At 36.6% G+C, this 27,045-nt stretch overlaps 1 protein-coding gene across 4 annotated transcripts; it reads right to left on the bottom strand.

Annotated features, from left to right (window-relative positions):
• Nucleotides 1–3,348: 3,348 nt before the first annotated feature.
• LOC127856865 (E3 ubiquitin-protein ligase RNF103-like) lies at nt 3,349–26,126 on the bottom strand. 4 transcript variants are annotated; one of them, XM_052393039.1, is made up of 6 exons: nt 26,027–26,126; nt 13,510–13,580; nt 11,094–11,307; nt 8,975–9,066; nt 7,306–7,454; nt 3,349–6,919 (listed from the first exon to the last, which is right to left on the bottom strand). In XM_052393039.1, the coding sequence occupies exons 2-6, from the start codon at nt 13,525–13,527 to the stop codon at nt 5,383–5,385; spliced, it is 2,010 nt and encodes a 669-aa protein (XP_052248999.1). In that variant the 5' UTR covers nt 13,528–13,580; nt 26,027–26,126; the 3' UTR covers nt 3,349–5,382. The 4 variants fall into 4 exon arrangements, with proteins under 4 accessions (XP_052248999.1, XP_052248996.1, XP_052248997.1 ...); XM_052393036.1 differs by lacking the exon at nt 26,027–26,126 and adding an exon at nt 19,429–19,512; XM_052393037.1 differs by lacking the exon at nt 26,027–26,126 and adding an exon at nt 19,313–19,493.
• Between the last annotated feature and the right edge of the window lie 919 nt (nt 26,127–27,045).

Genomic DNA, 27,045 nt, shown 5'->3' with positions numbered 1-27,045 from the left:
TTATATACTGTTATGAAACTCATAATGGTATTCTTTTCTTGATCTGCGTGCGATGGAAGTATTGATTTATACTAAGAAATCACTGTAATGTTGTATGCAGACTACAGCGGGAAACTTGCAAAAAGGCGGGTTACAATCTACTAACAGCATCCATAAAAACATGTTAACTTTGATAAATGAAAAATCTATAAATGTTTATTGATATATCTTTAAACATGTCATTGAAGTTCTTTCTTCATTATTGAAAAATATGTATTTTACTTCCGCAATGCATTCAGCATTTATTGTCTTTAAGAAAACGTATGGTTATGGGGGTCTCTACATGCACAATGTTTATTTGGTACTCTCCCGCCAAAGGCGTAGCGATATACAATAGGCGTTGTCCATCCGTCGGTTTATCACAAAACTATTCAGGGCTAAATCTTATAAACTATATAAGATATCAACATGAAACTTCATGGGTGTCTGTATAGATTTTAATGAGGAGTAGTGCCATGCACAACCACCATAACCCTGCACTTTCTTATAAGAGAGTTGTTGCCATTTGTTTTTTGTTTTTTTTTAGCTCACATGAGCACAACCTGCTCATGGTGGGCTTTTGTCCGTTGTGCGGTATCAACATTTTGCCTTGTGAACACGCTAAAGGCCACATTTATTGTCCGATCTTCATGAAACTTGGCCAGAACATTTGTCCCATTGATACCTCGGCTGAGTTGGAAACTGGGTCATGCTGGGTCAAAAACCAGGTAATTAGGTAAAAAAAACAGGTCATTTCTTTTTATCTCAGGTGAGAGACATTGGGCCTTTCAGGCCCTCTTGAATAATGTAACTTTTCAGGGCAGTATCTAAGATACCATACAAGGCTTCAATATGAAACTTCATGGGTGTATTGTAGTCCATATAAACGTACTCCCAGAGCCTTTGATGATTTTTGCTTTGGCGGCTCTGGGACCTCGGCAACCCTTTGGGTTAAAAAGCTGAGAGTTGAATTATTGCAAAAAGGGTGTATTGATATCAAAGAGAAATTCCATGCTTAAGATCGGTTATAAACCTTCACTTTTTTACCCTTAATTATTATTTCCATTTCTTTTTGTATGATGTAACTTTGCAGGGCAATTTCTCAGTTAAGATAAACGATTTGAACATGAAACTTCATGGGTGTATTGAAATCAATGGGAAGAAGTGCCAAGCACAAGAAACATAACCCAACCCTTTCTTAAATAAGAGTTATTGGCTTTTGTTTTTGTATGATGTAATTTTATAGGGATATAATTCAGATGCTCTACAGGATTTCAACATGAAACTTCATAGGTGTATAGATATCAATGAAGAAAATTGTAATGCATAAAAACAAAAATGCTATACAGTACTTGATTAGGATGATACTGTTTATCAAGGGATGTGCACCCATCCATAAACAAAATGTATGTGGCGGGCGATATCAATTCAACAAATTTGCTTGTTTCTATCAGTGTGCATTGGTTGTATGTTAATATTTTATGTCATTTTATATTTAAGAATGATTGTTGTCATATTTTTTTTACTTCAAATAGCATGATTACTATTAACATTAACCAGAATAATTCCTATTAAATTACATATTTTGATAACAAATGTTTTGTTGTTTGAATGTTTCCCAGAAAACTTTGACCATTTTAACAAGAACAACACCTATTTCAAATTTTGGAATTTGTCTTTTACAGTATGGAAATAATTAAAAGCCCCCCCCCCCCAAAAAAAAACCAGCATTAGGAACCAAAATAAATTCCCCGTTATAATGAGTGGGGCTGGCAGACTGGCAGAGCATACAGTGTGCTCCTCTGTCTGTCTTTTTCACACAGGATCACAAAAACCTGATTCTAAATTTGTTGAAACTTAAATTTGTATGCAGCAGCAATGAAGTTTATATTCACTATACGTGTACATGTTTTTTCAGTGAGATATCTACATAATTCTTTCACGCAACACACTGTCCAGTGATGGTGAACAAATGTGCCAAATGATTTTAAAATCTCACGACATAGTTATGGCCTGGACAAGCTCATTTATGGCCTTTTTTGATCTTTGAACTCAAAGTGTGACCTTGACCATGGAGATATCAACGTAATTCTTTCGCGCGACGCACCGTCCAATGATGGTGAACAAATGTGCCAAATGTTTCTAAAATCTCGCAATGAACGACATAGTTATGGCCCAGACAAGCTCATTTATGGCCATTTCGACCTTTGAATTCAAAGTATGACCTTGACCATGGAGATATCGATGTAATTCTTTTGCGGGACACACCGTCCAATGATGGTGAACAAGTGTGCCAAATGATTTTAAAATCTCACACTGAACAACATAGTTATTGTCCTTACAAGATTTCGGGACAGACCGACCGACAGACAGACTGACAAAGTGTCTCCTATATAGCCCCCATTACCAATGGTAATGGGGGTATAACAAGGGCTGTTTGTAAAACATGCATGCCCCCCATATGGGCTGTCAGTTGTAGTGGCAGCCATTGTGTGAATATGTTTTTTGTCACTGTGACCTTGACCTTTGACATAGTGATCAGAAATTAATAGGGGTCATCTGCCAGTCATGATCAATGTACCTATGAAGTTTCATGATCCTAGGCGTAAGCATTCTTGAGTTATCATCCCGAAACCATTTTACTGTTTTGAGTCACTGTGACCTTGACATTTGACCCAGTGACCTGAAAATCAATAGGGGTCATCTGCCAGTCATGATCAATGTTCCTATGAAGTTTCATGATCCTAGTCGTAAGCATTCTTGAGTTATCATCCGGAAACCATTTTACTGTTTCGAGTCACTTTGACCTAGTGACCTGAAAATCAATAGGGGTCATCTGCCAGTCATGATCAATGTACCTATGAAGTTTCATGATCCTAGGCCTAAGCATTCTTGAGTTATCATCCGGAAACCATTTTACTGTTTCAAGTCAACGTGACCTTGACCTTTGACCTAGTGAACTGAAAATCAATAGGGGTCATCTGCGAGTCATGATCAATGTACCATTAAGTTTCATGATCCTAGGCGTAAGCGTTCTTGAGTTATCATCCGGAAACCATCACCGTGACCTTGGCCTTTTACCTAGTGACCTGAAAATCAATAGGGGTCATCTGCAAGTCATGATCTATGTACCTATGAAGTTTCATGATCCTAGGCGTAAGCGATCTTGAGTTATCATCCGGAAACCATTCGGTGGACGGACCGACGGACGGACCGACATGTGCAAAACAATATACCTCCTCTTCTTCGAAGGGGGGCATAAAAATACTATTATCCAATATTTACATGTCGTTGAATGCAAAAGTCAAATCAAGTACAAGCAAACAAATAAAGAATTCTGCTTTTATTTAAAGAGGTGAATAACTAGTATCCTGAATAAAGATACACTGTAGTTTTAAATACTTTTAATAAGATATGGCAAAATAATACAATGGGAAAATTAAAGCACTTTCCTTTTATGGCATTTTAGTAAATGATGTCCTCAAACTAATTGTGAACTGCCAACAGTAATAAATCATGAAAAACACATGTAACAAATAAAAGCGAGTAAACCATATTATTACCAGATGTGAAATGAACATAAATAAGAGTGGACTTAATAACTGTCAACAAATACTGTATCTAGATTATGTTTAACTGAGCCGCGTTCTGAGAAAACTGGGCATAATGCCTGTGCGTAAAGTGTCGTCCCAGATTAGCCTGTGCAGTCCGCACAGGCTAATCAAGGACAACACTTTCCGCTTACACTAGATTTTCAGATAAAAAGGACTTCCTTAAAACGAAAAATACCATTAAAGCGGAAAGTGTTGTCCTTGATTAGCCTGTGCGGACGAAACTTTACGCACATGCATTTTGCCCAATTTTTACAGAACAAGACACAATTATATTAAAGAACATTATCTTCTTAATGTGGTTGTGGGTACACTGAAGTTGCTGGAAAACATGTCAACTCTTAAATTTATTAAATTGCTGTAAAATGGCATTGAAGTATTAAGACAAAATAACAATGAAGTGAAGTGGAGAATAATGTAAAATATAATTGAATCGCACTTAAGAAATAAACAATATGTGTGCCCGTAAAGGCACATATGCTCCCTCATTCCACTTTTGTCTAAAAACTTCAAATATGTAAAAAAAAAATCAACCTTAATCTGAAAGTCATGCAGGTCGACTCCACACCAGAATCAGGTAAATATCTTGCAGTGTTTCGCTGAAAAATTCTGGAAGTGTTTATTAAGTGAAAGTCCAAGGCCCATAACTCTGTTGAAAATCATTTGACTGGAAAAAAACGCCAATTTTATCTGTTAGAGCTAGTCATGTAGATAGACTAATACACACACACCAAGCATCAGGTAAATATCTGCAAGCATTTAGTAAAAAAGTCCTCAATAGTATTAATGAGAGAAAAAGTCAAGGGCCCATTACTTCCCAAAAATCAATGGACCCAAATGAAACTTAAATGTGATCTGTAACTGGCGCAGGTAGACTCACATACCAAAATCAAGTGAATATCTCAAAGAAATAAAGAAAATTTCAGAAAATGAAATGCCAGATAACGGACTGATGGACAGTATAACTGCCATAACCCATTCTGCTGAAGGCATACAAATTGTGTATACAACTGAACAGATTCACTGCTTTTTTATGCTGGAAGTTTAGTACCATTTCTGTTTTATTTCAGTTTGCACAAACATGCAATTTCAAAGAGCTAGCACTTTACTATGTAATTGTTCATCTCTTTTAAAGCCATGGTCTGGGAATACTGGGCTTAATGCATTTTTATTACCGTTAGTGTCATCTTAGATTAGCCTGTGCAGTATCTTCTAAACAATCCACATTAGGTGAAAAGTGTTGCCCCTATTTAGACCCATTACCTGCATGCACTAAGCTCAGTTCTCCCAAAACTTCATAAGGAGTGACCATTATATTAAGAACTACAAAGTATTGTCCAGACACAGTCATGGAAATAATATCAAGAACAACAACTTACAGACACACAAAAAAAACTTTTGTCTACAAAACACGCTTTAAAGCAAAGCATCATGTCACTTTCTTTGATTTCTCATGTGTGAAGTCTTCTGTAGCGCCTATAGATTCATCAAATATCACATTATTTCAAACGGTCCTCTTTAGCATTATTTCACGATATCACCAGTTTTTGCAATTTATCATTTTTATGTACATGTTATTTTTATTCTGTAATCTTACAGTTTTTCCCCATTTTCCAATAAAAATAAGTTGTTTTCTTCCTCAGGTTTTTTTATTTTTTAATTTGTCACCTTCCTCTTTATTATTCAATGTTTTTGTGGTGCTGTACATGCATTAAGCCCACTTTTCCCAGAATGAGCCTCATATACTCCTGGGCTACTCACTGTGCTGATCATTGTAATCGGAGATCTGGAACGCAGGGAAGCGACACGTGGGGCAGAAGTGGTTGTCCCTGAGCAGCCAGGTCAGGATGCACTTGTCGTGGAACACATGTCGACACGGCAACCCTCGCAGTTGGCTCCCTGCCTGATAGGCCTCCAGACAGATCACACAATGGCTGTCAACCAGATAGCTGATTGGTCGGCCCCTGTGGATGTTCTTGTTCTTAATTGTACTACTTCTTGCACAGTGTGGCAGACCATTCCATGGTAAGTGAGCTGTGGAGCCAAGTGTGCTCATCTCAAGGACATCATTAGTTATCTCACTGCTTCCGCTCAGACTGCTGTCTAATGTAGCACTTTCTGCTCCACACTCACAGCAATGCACGATTGATGGTGTCAGATCCATAGTAGGAGAGGAATTCATGCCTGTATATTCGCTTGAAAATAGATAACTGATTGTACACTTACAAGTGTGTTGTACATGTAGCCAAACAGGCAACAGACTGATATATTCTAGGGAATTCACTGTGACAGGCGACTGATGCTCTATGTCAGTAGCGGCTGGGGTGCCAAACGAAGGGTTGAAGATCTGGTCAAAGGGCCGCAGCCTCATCATTTCCCAGCCATTGTGATAGTTCAGTGTTCTAAGGTTGGAGAAATTCCACCAGTCTGATTCTTCCTCAGATTCCTGGGCTGATGATGGTTTAAAATAGCTAACAATGGCAATCAGTACCAACAAAGTACACACTGGAATTGTGTAATTGGAGGAATAAACAAGAAGGTCATTACGGATCACTGAGAATATTGGATCCAGGGTGAAAATACGAATAACTTGCAAGGATGTAAAAGTTAGGTGCTCAACAAAGGGAAGCTGCAATAAACCCAGAGTCAATATCCAGACAAGTAGAAGAATTATATTATACTGAAAAAGACAAAATAGCAATTTTATCACTCTCTTAAATATCCCTCCATTTGCAAGACAAACCTCAAAACAGCCAGCAATATTTGTTAAAATTATGCTCCATATAAATATATCATTCATGTTCGGATACGCACACTTAAGAAATATTTCCCACGCCTTAAACGTCATAACTTCACCTCTTTGATAACCATAGTAATATATCTTTTGTTTTGTCAAAACAAGATAGGATGGAACTTTTTTTATATCCAACTTCTTTACAATTTCCTGCCCCTTTTTAGTTGCTGCGTTTACTCTTCCAATTTTCACTCTCCCCGGAAATTTCACACTAAGTGAGGACAGAAATAATGGTACACTGGTGAGTGTAGATAGACACAGCACTCGAACCTGGGGACTGAGGGCTGCTGGGAAGGTCAGCCAGTTATCCTGAAGGTCATATGCGTCCTCCACCTGCTTGACCTGCTGGTTGCTGTTCTGCTTGATCCATTCAAAGATAGCGTTCACTTTCATGGGTCCTGGGTAAGTGTACAGCACCACGTTGGCCTTGCTGAGGAAGTTCTCTGGCACGGCGAGGACCAGTCGAGATGAAAACCAGCCTTTCCGTGTGCACATCCTGTAACATAACAACAGAAATGTCTAACAGCCTTCCTTATGCACATCCTGTTACATAACAACAGAAAAGTCTACCAGCGTTCATGTATTCATATGCAAAGCTTAATGATTTAGGCATTGAAAAAAACAACACAGGTACAAAAATAAAGTCATTGCTTAATGTCATGCACAAGTTATTGTGCATATATTTATATACTAGTATTTATTTCTCTAAGCAGGACTTCCTATATCACAGGCAAGGAATTGTCAATTTAAAGTATTCAAAAATTTTACTGCAGTTAATATTGGTATATTGTATGTTATATGGTACTATCTATAAACTGTAGCTTAAACATTAACTCTGCAACAGTCATCATGAGGTACTATAGGACTGTATAGTGTGTGGACCTGGTATGATGCTGGCAATCAAAGCGTCCAAATCTGACTCCGAACTTTGTGAGGGATAATCGTATGCTGTGCCAGCCACTGTCAGACAGCAGAGGGCGTTCCTCTACCACCACCTCCACCAACCACATGCTGTCCTTGGCATCCTCCACCTACAGGAACAACAGGCACAATTATCCCGTTACCACTTACCGGTAGATACATATTTTGACGCATTTGTAGTCCCTTAGAGAGTTACATTTAATTAAAGACCATTCTTAATAGATTCATGTTTTAAAGGTTTCATTTCCAACCCTTAGATACTGATAAGCAGCAAACAACATAAAACCTGAACAGACTGCCAGTTACTCGCAAGCTGTTCTGGTTTAAAGGTGTTTTCACATAGCCATTTTCACTTTGCTTCTGAGTGGGAAAGGGTTATACACGCTTGATTTGGCTCTGGTACTCCTTTAAAGTACCTAGGTAACCTTTAGTATCCGGGGTACAACGAAATATTAAGTCTCAGATACACAACATTTGGGGCAATGATAGAGAGAGAAACTGCTCCACTAAGCCTCATGCTGGGAAAACTGGGCTTAATGCATGATCGTAATGATCCTTCCCTTATCAGTCTACACAGGCTAATCATGGACAACATTTTCTGCCTAAACTGGATTTTTGTTAGGACAAAAATACCATACAAGTAAGAAAGTGTAGTCCCTGATTAGCGTGTGCGGACTCCACAGGCTAATCTCGGACAACATTGTCTGCCTTCAACTGGATTTTTTGTTTAGAAGAGTTGCCCTTTAAACAAAAATACCATAAAAGCAAGAAAGTGTAATCCCTGATAAGCCTGTGCCAACTTCACAGGCTAATCTGGGACGACAGTTAACACGCATAGATTAAGGTAATCTTTCCCACAACGAGGGTCTAGTGTTCTACCCTGTAACCATTTAGTCAAGTGATAACCATGTTTTGAAACATTCTTCAAACTTTTAATTTGGGGCGAATTAACTGGGCTAGAGTTTTGGTCTCAGCAAAAAATGCAAACAAAATTCCATCAATATTTATAATCAATGTTTATAATGATCTTACATAAACACTGGAGTATACCTTAAGTAAATTGATGAAGCAAATATCAAAATGATGCATGTATTTCAATAGTTAAGTGTTAACAAAATGAACAGCAAATTGATATTTGATTGCTGGCAAAATAACAAAAATAAATGAGTTAAGTTTTATAGCATCTTCACTGTGCTTGATTACAAGATATGGTCAATAGTAGATTTTCTTAGCAATTAGCCCAAAGTAGAGTAGTGCTCTTAAAAATTAGGATGAACAGTTATTTGAAATCACAGATGATTTTGCACATGTTAATCGTTCAATAAAAAAAAAAACTGTTTATTTTAAATGCTGTTTCACTCGTTTAGTTCGAAACTGTGCACTTCTTAATCCCAGTTCTTAACAGACTATAAACATGTTCTTAACTTTGAAGGGGGATTAAGTGCATTGCCACAAAAAGCATCATACCAAAAAAATATTTAAGATTAGAATGATAAAATAATCATGCAAACTACTTGACCATATTCTCCTTAGGGGGTCAAACAAAGTTTTAACCATTATCACTATAGTTTGAGAAAGTTGAGGGCAAAAGACTCCATTCTGCTCCAGTAATAAAAGTGCTGTGTTTTACCTGTTCATAGAAGTCAAGGTCGCTGGTGTAGTTGGTGATGGGTGTGTCCTCACTGGACTGAGTCACCTGCAGCTCCTCCCCCCGCACTGGACCTGTAGAGGGAACACCAACAATGACATGTAATATTGAAGAAATTTTAACAGAAAAAGTCAAATGGCATGAACTTACAAATCTAAAATGAACGTTCATTTGAATATAATTACACCTATATTTGTAGGACAAAAAGGCAGCTATAATGCGCAGCAAAGAAGTGTGTCTGTGTGTTCCTGGTCACTGACTTATCAGCTCCTTTGCTTGAGAATTGGCCAGTGGTACAGTTGCAATCATCTTTAGGGTGAAGTTGTTTCCCTCATTAGTGGTTTCGAGAGTCAACTACATGTATTTTTCAATGAAAATAAGCTGTTAACAAAACAGTTTTTTAATAGAGTCATTAGATATGATAAAAATTCTTAAAGCCTTCAAGAGCTGAGTCCCCCTTTGAACATGCATGACTCATTAAAGAAGTATATCATTATTGTGTTTCAATGAAGGGGAAGTTGCAGTATATTAAAATACAGCGGGCGATGTATCAATAGACAAATTGCTATGTATAATTTTCACCACTTTACCGTATGTCACAAATGTTTAATATTTTCGAAGTTATTTTTACATGTTTTTATTTGGACTTATTACGAAGATTAATGAATTAAAAACCAATGTAAACATGAATATTTTGTTATCGGCGGACATATAAGTAAAAGACGAGTCGGCCTTCCCGTAAACAGTCATCATTCCTCCGCTTCAGAGATTTATTACTTTTAAAAAAACGGTACAGAAATATGTTTTTTTTTTTTTTTTATTTAGTACCTCATCCATAAGTCGAGTTGACTTTTAAAGTCAATTTTGGCAGCGTTTTTAGGTCGACTTATGGCTGCAAATTTACGGTATATCAAATTACAACTGGAAGTCAATGTTACTTAATAGTCAACTCAAGATTTTTCACAAGGACGATGAAGCTTGGTGAACGTTTATTCTGTTCCTCATTTGATATCTAAAATTAAGACTGATCATGAATGCATTAAAATGCCAACACATTTAAACTAACTCTTGGTAAAACAAACACAATGAACAAAGACGTTTAAGTGCTGACAAGTTTAAACTAACACTGGGTAAAACAAGATGTGTTTGAGAAAAACAATGTCCCCCTATATGATGTTTGACCTTGTAGGATGACCTTGACCTTGACCCCTCACCACTAAAAATGTGCAGCTCCTTGAGATACACACGCATTTCAAATATAAAATTGCTAGCTTCAATATTGCAGAAGTGACATTACATGCGCAATTTTGACCAATATACTTGACCTTGAAGAATGACCTTGACCTTGACCTTTCACCACTCAAAATGTGCAGCTCCATGAGATACACATGCATGCCAAATATCAAATAGCTATCTTCAATATTGCAAAAGTATTCATAAAATAAGTGATTTGGGCCACATATATTTGACCTCTGACCTTGGAGGATGACATTGACCTTGACCTTTCACCACTCAAAATGTGCAGCTCCATGAGATACACATGCATGCCAAATATCAAGTTGCTATCTTCAATATTGCAAAAGTATTCATAAAATAAGCGATTTGGGCCACATATATTTTACCTCTGACCTTGAAGGATGACCTTGACCTTTCACCACTCAAAATGTGCAGCTCCATGAGATACACATGCATGCCAAATATCAAGTTGCTATCTTCAATATTGCAAAAGTATTCATAAAATGAGCGATTTTGGCCACCTATATTTAACCTCTGACCTTGAAGGATGACCTTGACCTTTCACCACTCAAAATGTACAGCTTCATGAGATACACATGCATGCCAAATATGAAAATGCTATCTTCAATATAGCAAAATTTATTGCAAAATATTAAAGTTGGCGCAAACAGACAGACAGACAGACCAACCAACCAACCAACCAACAGACAGGGCAAAAACAATATGTTCCCCACTACTATAGTGGGGGACATAAAAAACAGAAGACACACAAGAATGAATGAATATTACATATGATTCTATATCAAATTCAATGACTTTTAAGAACACATGGTAGTTCCTTGAAGCATCTCTTAAAGCACAGTACCTGTAGCCTGAACAAGGTTGGACAGTTCCTGTTTCTCCAGCATGTTCTCAAAGCTGACCCCCCTCTGTTCTAGGATGGCTTTCAAGCGCAGCACCGACAGGGTCATGGGGTCGAGGAACTGCAGGGACATCTGGCCTTGCTCATACCATATTGTCGCCTCCAGCAGGCGTGTGAGAATAAACAACACTGACAGGTAGACCAACAGTAATGCTACCTGAAAAAACAGGATCAAAACAAGAAATGTGTTTGTCAGAAACACTATGTCCCCTTGTGCGCCGCTTTGATTTAGTTTTTTTGACCATTGACCTTGGAGAATGACCTTGACCTTGACCTTTCACCACTCAAAATGTGCAGCTCCATGAGATACACATGCATGCCAAATATCAAGTTGCTATCTTCAATATTGCAAAAGTTATTGCAAATGTTAAAGTTGGCACAAACCAACCAACCAACAGACCAACAGACAGGGCAAAAACAATATGTCCCCCACTATAGTGGTGGGGGACATAATACTCAAAATGTTGCACTAATTGAAGAGGAGCTTGTTCATATCGGTTATTGTATCATTCTGAAGGGAGAGGTTCTTATCCAAGAGAAGGAAAGTATATGATGAGAGATATAAGGATACCAAATGAACTAGACTAAGATATTAGATAATACTAAGTTTCAAGTAAATCCCTTCAGTAGATTTAGAGTTATGCTCCGGACAAAAATTTACTTTAAAATTATATAAAAGGGGAGATAATTCAAAAACTAAGGTAGATAGAGTTATGGTTTTTGGTCACTGCACTTCTCCTAGTTGTCATATGTTTATATTTTAAGTTTCAAGTAAATCCCTTTAGTAGATTTAGAGTTATGCTCCGTACAAAATTTACTTTAAAGTTATATAAAAGGAGAGATAATTCAAAAATTAAGGTAGATAGAGTTGTGGTTCTTAGTCACTGCACCTTTACTACTTGCCATCTGTTTATATTTCAAGTTTCAAGTAAATCCCTTCAGTAGATTTAGAGTTATGCTCCGGACAAAAATCTACTTTAAAATTACATAAAAGGGGAGATAATTCAAAAACTAAGGTAGATAGATGTATGGTTTTTGGTCACTGCACTTCTCCTAGTTGCCATCTGTTTATATTTCAAGTTTCAAGTAAATCACTTCAGTAGATTTAGAGTTATGCTCCGGACAAAAATTTACTTAAAAATTATATAAAAGGGGAGATAATTATAAAACTAAGGTAGATAGAGTTGTGGTTCTTGGTCACTGCACTTGTCCTAGATGCCATCTGTTTATATTTCAAGTTTCAAGTAAATCCCTTCAGTAGATTTAGAGTTATGCTCCGGCCAAAATTTACTTTAAAATCATATAAAAGGGGAGATAATTCAAAAACAAAGTAGATAGAGTTGTGGTTCTTGGTCACTGCACTTCTCCTAGTTGCCATCTGTTTATATTTCAAGTTTCAGGTAAATCCCTTTAGTATATTTAGAGTTATGCTCCGGACAAAAATTTACTTTAAAGTTATATAAAAGGGGAGATAATTCAAAAACTAAGGTAGATAGAGTAATGGTTCTTGGTCACTGCACTTCTCCTAGTTGCCATCTGTTTATATTCTAAGTTTAAAGTAAATCCATTGAATAGATTTGGAGTTATGCTCGGGACAAAATTTCAGCCGGACGGACAGAAGGACGGATAGACGGACAGGACCAATTACTATATCCCCTCCGAAAAAAATTTCGGCTGAGATTTTAAATTGGCAATCCTTCAATTCAATTTTTTGAAAAGGATGTTTGATGGGGTATACACTACATTTCTGAAAATATGTAACTTTCCTAAGTTGACATGCTCAGAGTTGAACAGAGCATCCTGCAGTGTTCATTTGGAGTTTGCAATTTTCAACAGTATTTCAGTCCTTTAACAGAAGTAAGTTAACCTATTCACACTTTTCTTGGTTTTACCGGTACTAATACCACATACTTATAACCGCAAGTGACCACTGCCTTATTAAATATCTGGGAAAACCGGGATAAATGCATATAGCACAGAAAAATCTGGGATGAAACTTTACACACATGCATTAAGGCAGTGTCCGACAAATTTCTTATTTTTCAGGTAGCCCACTTAATTTAAGCCCAATTTTCACAGAACGGGATAATTTCATGCCAATACCCAAACAAGTTATTTGGCTAGGCTGGGATCTTTGCATTGTTCTGTCCAACACTCTACCAGCTAAGACTTACTCTGGTATGCCCCAGTTCCTTGACATTTCACTATGTTCATTTGTCTTCATAGTTAACATATCACCAAAGAAACTTATAGCCATGAAGCAGTTTTTCCAAAAAATACATGTTAGCAGAGTATTACCAGTACTGAACAATGAACTAGCTCTTTTAGGGGGAGTGTAAAAGATGACAAATTAAATTACCTTTATCCACACAGCCATTGTTGAATTCAGATCAATGCATACAGGCAGCCCTCATCGAACGGACACTCACGCTATGTAAAAGAATAATAACATTAGCAAAACTGTTCCTACAAAATGCAGGTTTTTTTATTGTTGTCAGGAAGGTACCATACAAATTTACAATTACATTTTAAGAAAAATTGAAATTCCAAGATCCTGATATTTATTTTTGCCAGTGCACAGTACATGCTGATTATCATTGTTAAAATGTTTGATTACAACCACATAAACAAAATGTTTAAAGGCAATTACTCCTTTAAAAACTTTACATTAGTATCCTACTGGATAAATGTTTACACAATATGAACAGTATATCCTTAAAAGTATCCATAAGTTTAATCAATCTATCTTAAGAATCTTTCAGTTATGGAAGTATCCAGACTATTGGTCACACAAAAAACGTGTGTATTCACCATATGGCCTTCTATACACACGGTCACACACCCAGTTTTATAAACCTCCATCATGCAGTTTATGATGTAGTGAAGGATCAAGATCATAGTTTTTACTTATTTCTATTACCATAGCAAACATATAATTTCCCTTCAAAGCAACTTATTACAAAAATGCCAAACTGTCAAAAGATACGCCCGTTGTTTTAAACGCACTAAGTGACCCTGTGACCTATTTTTTTTACCCGGCATGACCCATAATTCAACTTGACCTAGATATCATCTAGACACAACTTCTGACCAAATTTGGTGACAATCGGATGAAAACTACTTCAATTAGAGAGCGGACAACATGCTAAATGCTTGAAATTCACTAAGAGACCTCGTGACCCAGTGTTTGACCCTGCATGACTCATATTTGAACTTGGCCTAGATATCATTTAGACACAACTTCTGACCAAATTTGGTGAATATTGGATGAAAACTACTTCAATTAGACAGCAAACACCTTGTTGAATCCTTGAATTGCACTAAAAGACCTTGTGACCTAGATTTTGACCCGGCATGACACATATTTGAACTTGACCTAGACACAACTTCTGACCAAGATTGGTGAAGATGGGATGAAAACTACTTCAATTAGAGAGCGGACATGTGCTTGCAATGCACTAAGTGACCTCATGACCTAGTTTGTGACCTGGTATGACCCATATTTAAACCTGACCTAGATATCATTAAAACACAATTTCCGACCAAATTTGGTGAAGATCTGATGAAATCTACTTCAATTAGAGAGCGCACACCATGCTAAATCATTGAAATGCACTAAGTGACCTAGTTTTTGACCCTGCATGACCCATATTCAAACTTGACCTAGATATCATTGAGACAAAACTTCTGACCAAATTTAGTGAAGATCGAATGAAAACCTTGAAATGCACTAAGTGACCCGGTGACCTAGTTTTTGACCGGGCATAACCTATATTTGAACTTGACCTAGATATTGTCTAGATACAACTTCTGACCAAGTTTGGTTAAGATCGGATGAAAACTATGTGAATTAGAGAGCAGACACTGCTGTGGACGCCGCCCAACCGCCTGCCTGCCCCGCCACACACCAAGGGTGATCTTATAATACGTCCCGGGCGTATAAAAATCCATACTCCCAAAATAGCCCTTTATCCACATTTCCAGTTTCATCAATTTATCTTAAGTACTTTTTTACTATAAAATTCTTGGTCCCATGAAAAGAACTGAAAAAAACTTGCATATCTCTTATAAACGACACCACATACCGAATTTCATCAACCTGGATGAAGCGTTTGTTTATTTATTGCAGGATCCAGGTTGTGATATAGACTGATCAATGCAGGCATCAAATGATTCTTACCATTTCTACATACCTACGCCTCTCTGCCACATACAAAAATAACAGACTTTATATTAAAGTCAAATAAATTGAATATTAATGCTGGTATATAAAATAGTAATATGAATCCTCCAAGATACTTAACCAATATACAGTGTATCCATTCAAACATTCTAGCATTTATAATTATTTAGCTCATTCCATTGGATCATAAAAAATAACTATTAAGAATACTATACATTAGAAACATGGAGAAAAATCTGGGACCCATTTTACTAAGCTACATATGCAATTATTAGAATTACTCTCAAATTTTATAAGGAACTTAGGCAACTATTATTGTTGCCATGTCCCCAAAAAATATACAGTAAACATAGTGTCTAATAATCACAAAACTTTCTAAAAATGTTAATTAGAATAATTGAGACCAAGTTCAAATACCAGATACATCTCACCACATATAATGGGACCTCAATGTATGACGCTTCTTGTCAAAAATCAATTACTATTGTTACAAAGGCAAAGATTTTCAAGAATGATGGATAACCATTGCAATCACAAATTTAAAACTGTACTTAAGATTGTATTATATCGAGTTATACATTTTAAAACAAAAATTTATCAAAAATTGGAATATTATTCAGTGCTTTTAATTTATTAATTAATAATTAATGTTTTTTTTTAAATCAATTAATAATTAATGTTTGTATGCAATCGTAATACAGTGAAAATGTTTATTTGCAATGTGGACACAGCCATTAAGTGTCTTGATGGATAACTCTGAAACATGGCGAGCATGCTTTTAAATGTATTTATGGGCATAATTCATACTTTCTATATGTCAACAATGTACACTTTCTACATGTCACCAATGTAATGTGTAGGAACTTGTCAAATTCTGCTGGCTAAAACCTATTGTACACACAGTCAGCAATGCAAAAAATCAATGCTTAAATTTAAACTTAAAAGTTTAATAAATTAAATTTACAAGGGCTGTTTGTAAAACATGCACGCCCCCCATATGGGCTGTCAGTTGTAGAGCCATTGTGTGAATACGTTTTTTGTCACTGTGACCTTGACCTTTGACCTAGTGACCTGACAATCAATAGGGGTCATCTGCCAGTCATGATCAATGTTCCTATGAAGTTTCATGATCCTAGGCGTAAGCATTCTTTAGTTATCATCTGGAAACCATTTTACTGTTTTGAGTCACTGTGACCTTGAACTTTGACCTAGTGACCTGAAAATCAATAGGGGTCATCTGCCAGTCATGATCAATCTACCTATGAAGTTTCATGATCCTAGGCGTAAGCATTCTTGAGTTATCATCCGAAAACCATTTTACTATTTCGAGTCACTGTGACCTTAACCTTTGACCTAGTGACCGGAAAATCAATAAGGGTCATCTGCCGGTCATGATCAATGTACCTTTGAAGTTTCATGATCCTAGGTGTAAGCATTCTTGAGTTATCATCCGGAAACCATTTTACTATTTCGAGTCACTGTGACCTTGACCTTTGACCTAGTGACCTGAAAATCAATAGGGGTCATCTGCCAGTCATGATCGATGTACCTATGAATTTTCATGATCCTAGTCCTAAGCGTTCTTGAGTTATCATCCAGAAACCATCTGGTGGACGGACCGACAGACGGACCAACCGACAGACGGACCGACCGACATGTGCAAAACAAAAAACCTTCTCTTCTTCGAAGGGGGGCATAAATATTAAAACATTTGACCCATTTGCGTTTGGGTACTTCTTATTTTTCCAGAGCAGGTATGACGTGACGAACACAAGCTATATTTTTTTAGGAAACAAGAGCTGTGTTTGCAAAACACAATGCCCCCTACTGCCCTTTGAAGCCATATATTTGACCTTTGACCTTGAAGGATGACCTCTACCTTTCACCACTCAAAATGTGCAGTTCCATGAGATACACATGCATACAAAATATGAAGTTGTTATCATCAATATTGCAAAAGTTATGACCAATCTTAAAGTTTTGGGACAGACACACACAAACAATGACAGACAGACAGACAGGCCAAAAAGAATACAACCCCGATCATTCGATCTGGGGGCATAAAAACACACTTATTATGACAAATTCTTAGACAAAGTGATGAAATCAATAAAATTTTCACTTCCAGTGTATAACTGTATCATATAACCATGACTTGGAACATCTTTTTGCTGGAAATTTCACAAGACAATAAAGAAAGTTTGAAGTGATTTATGTAAACAACAGGTAGGTGGCAGTGGTATTGACATATTAAGAGTTAAAAAAATAGATTGATACAATGAATGCCACATAGTCAATACAGTGAGGTCTGAGTATACTTTGGAGTAAAGGCTCTTAAGGTTAGCGGACGATACAGCCAATTATCTGCATGGTATGATGGTGACTGCATTCAGGCCAATGTATTATTTTAGGAGTACCTCAAAAAAAATTCGCGCAATTTTCTAAAACAAAGGACATGTTCATCTTTTAATTGAAACTTGCTGGCACAATCTGATATAACAAGAGCTGTCAGAGGACAGCGCGCTCGACTATTCGAGTGCTTGACAGTATAACGTAAGTCATCATGGGGAAATTGTTCGTATTCAATAACTTATTAGACAATCTTTCAAAAATAAAACAAGGAAAAAAAAATTTAAAAAATTTGGGGGGTAGGGGGGGGGGATGAGAGGGGGGTATAATGTGGGGTGGGGTAATTTATAAGATGTTAAAAAAAATGGGGGGGTGTAGGGGGTAAGAGGGGGTATAATGTGGGGTGTGGTAATTTATTAGATGTTTAAATAAAATAAAAAATGGGGGGGGGGGGGAGGTTGGGGGGGGTGGTGGAAGGGATTCTGGGTTGGGGCGTGGGGTATTGTTTGGGTGGAATCCATTGTGGTATTCAGGTAAGTGTTGCTTTGTCAAAGTAATAATAAAATGTGATCATAAATAAAGAAGTTGACAATTAAAGCAAAATGTTCAATTACCTAAGTGTAAAAGGGGCCATGATTATGTCAAAATGCTTGATACAGTGGTCTGCTCTTATTTATCGGTTGGGGTCATGTTGGTAAACAAGTTTGCAACATATAAAAGCAATATGTCAAAGGATATAGGAAATATTTGGCGTAGTACGCAAACTTTAACATAGATTTATCAATAATATGCATATTCTTAGTATAAAAAGGGCAATAATTAAGACAAAATGCTTGATAGAGTTGTCTGCTCTTGTTTATAGGTTGGGGTGATGTTGGTAAACAAGTAGGCAAAATATGACAGCAATATGTCAAGGGACAAAGAAAATATTTGGGTAGTACGCAAACTTTAACATATGCTGCATATTGTAAGTGGAAAAGGGGCCATAATTATGACAAAATGCTTGATAGAGTTGTCTGCTCTTGTTTATAGGTTGGGGTCATGTTGGTAAACAAGTATGCAAAATATGAAAGCAATATGTCAAGGGACAATAAAAATAGTTGGGGTAGTACGCAAACTTTAACATTTGCTGCATATTCTAAGTGGAAAATGGGCCATAATTATGACAAAATGCTTGATAGAGTTGTCTGCTCTTGTTTATAGGTTGGGGTCATATTGGTAAACAAGTATTCAAAATCTGAAAGCAATATGTCAAGGGACAAAGAAAATATTTGGGGTAGTACCCAAACTTTAATATTTGCTACATATTCTAAAATCTAAGTGGAAAAGGTGCCATAATTATGAAAAAAATGCTTGATAGAGTTGTATGCTCTTGTTTATAGGTTGGGGTCATGTTGGTAAACAAGTATGCAAAATATGAAAGCAATATGTCAAGGGACAAAGAAAATATTTGGGGTAGTACGAAAACTTTAACATTTGCATGCTCACGCAGACGCTGACGCCGACGTGATTAGGATAGCTCCACTATATATATTTTATATATAATAGTCGAGCTAAAAAAGGCAAGAAAATGCATAGATGGTTGGACATTTAACAATCGGAGCCGAAAATGAAATCAGTGTCAACTTACACTGACATAAAAAAATAAGGCTTTGATTTTCATATTCCATCGAACAAGATATGAAGTTTAATATAGCCTGAAGGACGTTGTGTAAAATGATGTATTACAAACAATGTTTGATATACTATAAAGACGAAAATTTCCCATCCAACTGTCAACAAGTTCGTCGTTGAGAGTCACATGACCTGTCAAACCAATGAACCCAAAGAAACTCAATGAGGTTAACATCAACTATATATGACAACGAAATGCACGAGATTTGGGATGAATGATAACAAATTATCATTATGTGTGAACTGAAAAAACTTAAAACTTCAATAACATTTTGGATACAACGAGCATGGTTGTTCCCTTAGCAAATTTGAAGAGTAGCCTCCAGATTCAAAATACAGCGTTGGCTTACTTGCTGAACAAAACGCGACCAAGGACTGGTATCAGTAGTACCTTCGTCTAGTATTCGACCTCGGGTCATTACATCTTGGTAATTGAGGCTTTAAACATTTCTTTTATCATTTTTTCTTTATTGGCCTTTATACATGTTTAAGTATTAAACTTCACTTAAGCTGTCAGTGCCATCGCGACCTCTCTTTAAATGCCTTAAGCACATTCCATCTCGCATGGTCATTGTGCAGCCAGCTTGTCCGGAAATTGTCATTGCAACGCTATCTCGTTAACTAAGGCGAAACAGGGATTTTCTTTTGACCAGAGGCATTTAAAAAAAAAGATCGTCTACGAAATAATTGTAATGCACACACGGCTGCTAAATTATATATTCTTAATGTGTTTTTCGGCGGAGACCTTCATCTACATCTTCATCGTACGTCGCTGCAATCACACATGACTATTATGCTACGGGTGATGAAAGCATGAGGATAACGCGTGAAAGACAGTAAAGTAAGAACAGCTTGATAGCTAACAGCCAAAAGGTAAGTAAGGCAGAGTCACCAGCTACGTTTCATCCTTCTCCCTCATGCCTCTCCGGCTACGGTGGTCGCATAGATTTGAACCTCTACCGGCACAGCCATGAGGGGTCATTAGGAGTCACTTTGTAGCTGGCGCTGACAACTAATTTAGAATCTGGTTGTTGTTGTTTATTGAACAGTCAATAAAATGTTGCAGAAATTCACCGCCAGTAGGTCTAAATAAATAACTGTAATAGTCACGTTTGTTAAAAGTTCATCCTAAGCCAAATAGAAAACGTTCTGTTTTCATTTTAAAGTGTTAAATCATAATATGAAAAAACTGCTTGATTATCGTTGTTGAGCAGGGTGCATGATCAACGGGTTTCACAGGGGTTTACCCACGTGCTGGGCAGAATGTAACACACCGTTAAGAACTTTATTTTTCCAAATATCTAAATTTATTGAAATACAATCTTAAGCGAAAAGATCTTGAGCGCATAAAAGACAGTTTTTCTTGCAGTTTGTGCTGTTATAATAATAATTCATCGAATACGTCTGAAATCGATGCAACATTTTAACGTTGCGTGCAGCATAACCGTGTACATGACTGCGTTACATTTTTTGGCCAAGAACACAGGCTTATTAAATAAAGTCATTCTGTTGATATATTTCACATTGCCATAAGCAGCATACAAACTGTCTTTTATGCACAAGTTGAAATGTTTAAGAAAAATTGTTTTTCAAAGTCATTTGAAGAAAGACACCACATACCGGTGTGATTACATCCATAAACATTCAATTATGAACCCCACAAAGTTATGTGATCCTGCACCCTGGTATAGGGTAAAGAAGGAACACCGTTGAGAAATGCCCACGATTTCTGTAGATTTGTTTATACGACATATGGACACATTTTTTTGGTTCTTACAGTTTTACGAGTATACATGTCGGTATAGGCTTTGTACTTAGTAACACTATAGATCTGACGGTTATATTGTCGAAATCTCAGAGCATAATTTGGTTTTAATGCCAGTTCGAAAAAAGCAAGGTCTTTTTAGAAAGTGTTTACATGTTTAATTTTCATGAAAATCAAGAGTTGAAACAACTTTCAAAAAGTGTTAAAGTATATTTCTGAATAAAGATTGACAATCTTTATTGCGTAGTATAGCATAAGGATGTACGCAATTTGGAAATCCCCACTATTTCTATAGACACATACCTCCGCGCAGAATTTTGACTGGAAACATAGCTGGATCCCTGCGATTATAACCAAACACGTAATAATTGTGTTCGTAGAAATTGTCCTCTCGTGGCAAATTATAAACTTATGTCTTCGTCATCGAAATATTTCATATTTGATGAAGACGCACTTCTCATTTCATACATGCAAATAACGCTGTAACGGGCCGTTGATGGATTTTCAGGAAACTTGCCACAAATGTTTTTAGCATTGACACAGTATGCAAAGAGCATAACAGTTAGTTTTTCCGGAACTAGGTCAAGGTTGTTCTTCATTATAAAAGTTAAAGCTCGCTCCATATCTCCTATGCCTATTGAAGGATTTTAAGAAACTCGGATAAATATTCTGAACATGTTTTATCAATATGAGTTTTAACTTCTCTGGCCACGAGAGTGGTGACGATAACAATAGCTCGCTTTGAACACTTTCAGCTTAAGTAAGCTAATACTTGGGTTGTAAATGTGTATAAAGAAATTTAAGGGGAAACCATAATTAAGTGAATTTTTTTAACGCTGAGTGCAATAAGGTCTCTCTGCATAGGAGTCGAGCCTTTCAAACACTGTTCTTTTCAATAGGAACTTATTGCATCAGCCACGATCATGCGAGTGATGACGCAACCTTCCTTTTGCCAAATTATTGATCTGGTCCAGCTATCAGGATGTTTATGGAGAATGTCTAGTGCTTTGGAGCCCGTCACAATAAAATGCTAAATTTATTGTTGTATAATTTTCAAAATGGTTTAAACAGTCCCGTTATTAAGGTATGTGTATTTTCAACTACATAACAACATGTACAAAAATAGCATTTTGACTGCATGACTAATACTCCCGAGACAATTTGTGAGATACTGTCAAGGGTAGATAAGAACGTGCCATGCACATCTAAATTTCATGGTGATACCATATTATGCGTGTTAATTTAATATCTTGAATAAAATGGTTGAAGTGTGCTCCAAACATATCATTTCACGCGAATCAATGGCAATTAACTGTAAAAACTGGGGATAAAGCGATATATAACTATTTAATTTTAATAGAAATTCTTAGCAATTGAATAAAAACACTATTTTGTAGTTGTTGTTAGTTTTATTTATTTTTATTTTTTTCCATATCCGAAGGTATTCCATTCATATCATGGAATATAGTAAACTAACGTACACTTTGTCTGGGTGCACTGTGCGCACACACGTTCATCCGTGCTGTTCAATCTTTGAACATAACATGCCGTAATGTACTATCGTAAAATATCATAAAACTGCCGCAATGAAGGTTAATTTCTTATTTTACCACTCAATGCATTACTGTGGTAGTGTTGGTCGAAAGAGCCCATTTTGTGTCACTGTCTGTACAAGGAAGGATATATTTTCCCATTTTCTGCAACGCTTTATCAGCAGCCACATAATCACTTATTAACCGGCACATATGCCAATAAGCTGCCTTCTTTTGTGGTGCTAAATTCGCTGACCATATATAAACTTCCCACGCCTCTTGTGCTTTGTTTTCCAATTCTAGAATATGTCCTAACAAGTTGTATGCTGTCTCTAAACGACCTCTGAAAGGAGATTCTTCTGGCGCCGAGATGCAATAGCACTTCAGTTTTTCTATAGCAGCATTTTTACCATCGTCGTCTGTGTGTGCAAGGTTCTGAAGGTAATATAGGAACGGTTTGGCGTCAACGACGGCAAACATCCTTTTTCCATCATATCCCGCCCTGTCATCACCTGCCGTCCTGTGCAGTTCATATATTAAATGACTAGGAGCACAATTACTTTCATGCTTTGTAAATTCTACATAATTGATAATATTTGATACAAAAACCTTGAACATTTCCAGTGGCGTAAGATTGTTTGAGATCTTAAAACTCATTGGTTTCGTGTCTGATATCATTGAGAGGTGAACCATATCGCGAGTAATCCTGCTTTCAATGTACTTCAGAACTTCGACAGCTTGCTCATAATCATGTATGCAAACAAGCAGTGATGCATATTTCAAATAATTTGCTGTTTGTCCAGACCTACAGGAACTTTTGTACATTTCGTGAATCTCCTCTGTGATGAGTTTCTTCTCTGCTATATGGATAGACGCTTCTGTGGTTGCCACTATGTTGGTTAGGATTTCATAGAAGAATTCATGTTCAAATGAGTAATCGTTCCGGTTAGAAAATGCCTTTTTTACGTTTTTGTGCGAACTGTTTAATCTCAGTTCCAAACTTTTGTGTCGTGAGTGTTCTTGCATACTCACTTATGGCTGCATTAAAAGGACCCCTCAATATGTTCGACTATAGTGACTTCGTCAATGAACAATATTCCTCTCTTGACATTAGTTTAATAGTTGGTGTCGCTTGAAATGATTTCAATCTCTCACCCAAACAGTCCATGCCTAACGTGTACACACATTGTAAATCAGTGTCAATTATTTTCGTCAGTTCTTTAATCAAAAGAGGAAATTCACTTACTTTAAGTTTTCCCGCAAGCAAATTAACACTAGCAATGAAATAATGGGGACAATAACGGCTTTGCATAAAAAGCATCAGCGTTTTCAAACAAAATAGTACACAGTGCACAAGGTTTTCGTTGTTCCATATTCTTATTGGATACTTTTCAACTGTGAATAGCAGAGCCGTTTTCATATGAAAGGAACTAAGTTGATCGCCGAAGATAGGTTTTAAGAATTGCGTTCGTATCATTTTTGTGAGAATATATGCCTTCATTTGAACAATGTCAAGGTCACGCATCAGTAAAAGTTCTATATTGATTGTAGACACTCTCCATTGACGTGATGCGATGTTATTACGATACTGTATATTCATAAAAACCTTCCTTTGTTCAGCGTCAAACGAACAAGTGTGTCCGATATTTCCCTGGTGCATGAAGAAAACTCCGAATAGTTTCGCCTTTGTCATGGTGACCTGTTTCGGCCAATGACCGGGCTTTGACCTAGAGAACAAAACTTGGCACACATCTGGCATCTTTGGACCATGTAAAGCTCTTACATATTCGTGAGCGTACTCACCCCAGAAATTTGCCAGGCCGTGTTGTTCGAATTTACTATTCGGAAATATTTATGATATCTTCCCAAATTAACACCGAAGAAAAAATTGCTGGAGAGCAACCTTCTTCATCTATTATATACTTATCCTCGTTAAGTTTCTGTAGTGGAAAATCAAATACATTTGCAAGGAAACGTTCATTGTCTGATAGTGGCATCACATACTGTATACTGTAACATTGTGGTCACGACATTGTGGTTTTTATCGCAAGATATGAAACTTTGGATGGTTGGCAATCATTCAGGTCTATGTATATCGCCACTGGGTCTAAACAAGTCAGGGAATCATAGTCCGAGTGCATGCCGAGTGTAGTAGATCCCTCCATTTGACTACCAAATACTTGATTCATACCAGGATTTCTAACAAATCCTGGTCCCACACCGTCAATGCTAGCGATAGAAATTGACATAAAAACCTCGCGAAAAGTGCTGATATATCTTCTTTAGTCACTCCAATATCCTCAAGCATTTTGCACAGTTAGCTAAAGAAACTTCAGCGTACAGTTTATATAGTATTGACATACCTGTACGCTGAAGCCAACACCATATTGAAAGTCAACCAGAGCCGTAACATATTTATGTCACGCTATATATCAAAGAAAGCTAATTTTCTTGGATACATTTCTACGTATATAGACGAATGAATATAAAATACTGCATCGGGGAATATTTTAAGGTTCAAATGTTTCAAATGCATCTGACAATAGATGAAAAAAAACTCTCATCGGTCTGAAATTCACAATTTTGACGCCATTGTCGCTTTGTCACGTGACGAGTTTTCATTTTGGATACTTTCGGATCGACCTTGACATTTTTTGCTGAAATTGTAAACATTACTTTCGTTTTCTGAAATCTATTATTTGAGATTAACAGGATTATAACACTGATTTCAGTGTGAATCAGGTAGTTTTAAATACTATTTACCTTGAGTTTGTATTTACACTACAATTTGCTTACAAAACAAGCCAGAATAATCTAAAATACTGGGAAATGTCATTCTGAATTTGAAAACACTTGAGAACATGGTATGTTACTGAAAATAGAAATAACATCATATGACCGTGAAATCTTGGGAGATTTGCATTTCAAGAAAGTCTGTCACATCGCTGTTTTTCTCGATATGTAAGAGCAGAATAGATAAATTTTAAATGTTTAATATAGTATTTTGTGAAAGAATATATCAGTTAAATGTGAAAAATGTCAATCTTTTCTTCAAGTGGTTGATTTGGGCCAATAACTGCATTTAAAAGCTGTTTTGGACCGGTCTGTGTTAACTGCCAACTTTTCGGGAATTTCTGGTTGACTTTCCTTATGGGGTTGGTCCATAACTATAAAGTCGCGCCTGTGAAAAATCATAAAAAGCGACATTTAAAGTTATGGTAGTCAGAACTAGTGTACAGCTTGATCGACAATGATTCAATAGTGTCAAATTTCATGTTTAAAAAAGTAACACTCACTATTATACATAATTTAATTACAGTATAGTGTTTAAATAGCAATTTGTAAAATACAATTAATGTTTTACTATGCTTACTTTCGATTTGATTTCCCAATCGATGACATTACAAAGATCCAATCTCCACGCAGAGTTGTCGTTCCATGCTCACACAAACAATGCTGGTTCCAATCTGAAAACTTCGGACAGCATTGACTATAATCCACGTTTGAAAATGAATTATTGGTGTTTATAAAAGAATATCTAAACAGAAAAAGAAGCAAGATTCATCAGATTCCGCGATGTCAATGTGTTCAATATTTCTCCTGTTCAGGAAGAGAATCGAACAAAAACAATGTTCAGAGCATTTATTTAATATAGACTATCATTGTCGATTGTAGAAACAAGTTCCATACCAATCTGTTTGTTTTTTATTAATAATTTCAAAATACCACAACCATGAAACACTAGTTTGCTTATTGAAATGTTTCACATAACTGACTCTGGCGATAAATCGGCATGATGATGAAATGTGAGTTATTTATATGTTTAATTTCCACATACAATTCCACTTTCAGTTCAATGACTTCACAAAAAGCTGGAAAAGCATATTCTACTGTCAAACGTTACCGCATATTATTTTTAGTTCCCTGCTTTGCGTAATTAAGATCTTATACCATTGAATGTATCTCTGCCTTTTGAAAATTCGAATTTCAATGCCCATAAAATATAGGTTAATTCACCAGAAATTGGTTTATGCAATATATATCGTCTGCTGATCCAGCGGGAAGCGCATTGCTGCGGTGATCTAGGCATTTAACAGTTGTTGTACTGCCAAATTTCTTACCAAATTAAAAAAAAATCGATTAAACAAAGTGATCACTATCACATTTCAGCAACATTTAAAGGCGGTTAAATCGTATTAAGACTTGTGGCATACAAATCAGAGTGCCTTTATGACAATAGATCGCTTCCTGTATAATGATGTGTGGCCAGTTTCGAACCCAGAGGGATGCTGAATAATATCTTCGAGGAAATATTCAAACACAGCAATTTAGTCAGTTTTTATCGTATGCTATGTAATGCAATTCAAAACATGTCAACCCCAAACCCCAGGC

Source organism: Dreissena polymorpha, chromosome 14 (assembly GCF_020536995.1).
Source record: "Dreissena polymorpha isolate Duluth1 chromosome 14, UMN_Dpol_1.0, whole genome shotgun sequence".
Lineage (NCBI taxonomy): Eukaryota > Metazoa > Mollusca > Bivalvia > Myida > Dreissenidae > Dreissena > Dreissena polymorpha.
The sequence above is the reverse complement of the archived record's forward strand: the minus strand, read 5'-3'. Positions and strand labels throughout refer to the sequence as shown.

Excerpts from the sequence above, each read along its gene's own strand:
- LOC127856865 (XM_052393039.1), bottom strand. Across the intron at positions 9,067-11,093 it reads CAACCTTGTTCAGGCTACAG|GTCCAGTGCGGGGGGAGGAG; the intron begins GTACTGTGCTTT and ends TTCCCTCTACAG. Across the intron at positions 6,920-7,305 it reads GATTGCCAGCATCATACCAG|GATGTGCACACGGAAAGGCT; the intron begins GTCCACACACTA and ends GTTATGTTACAG.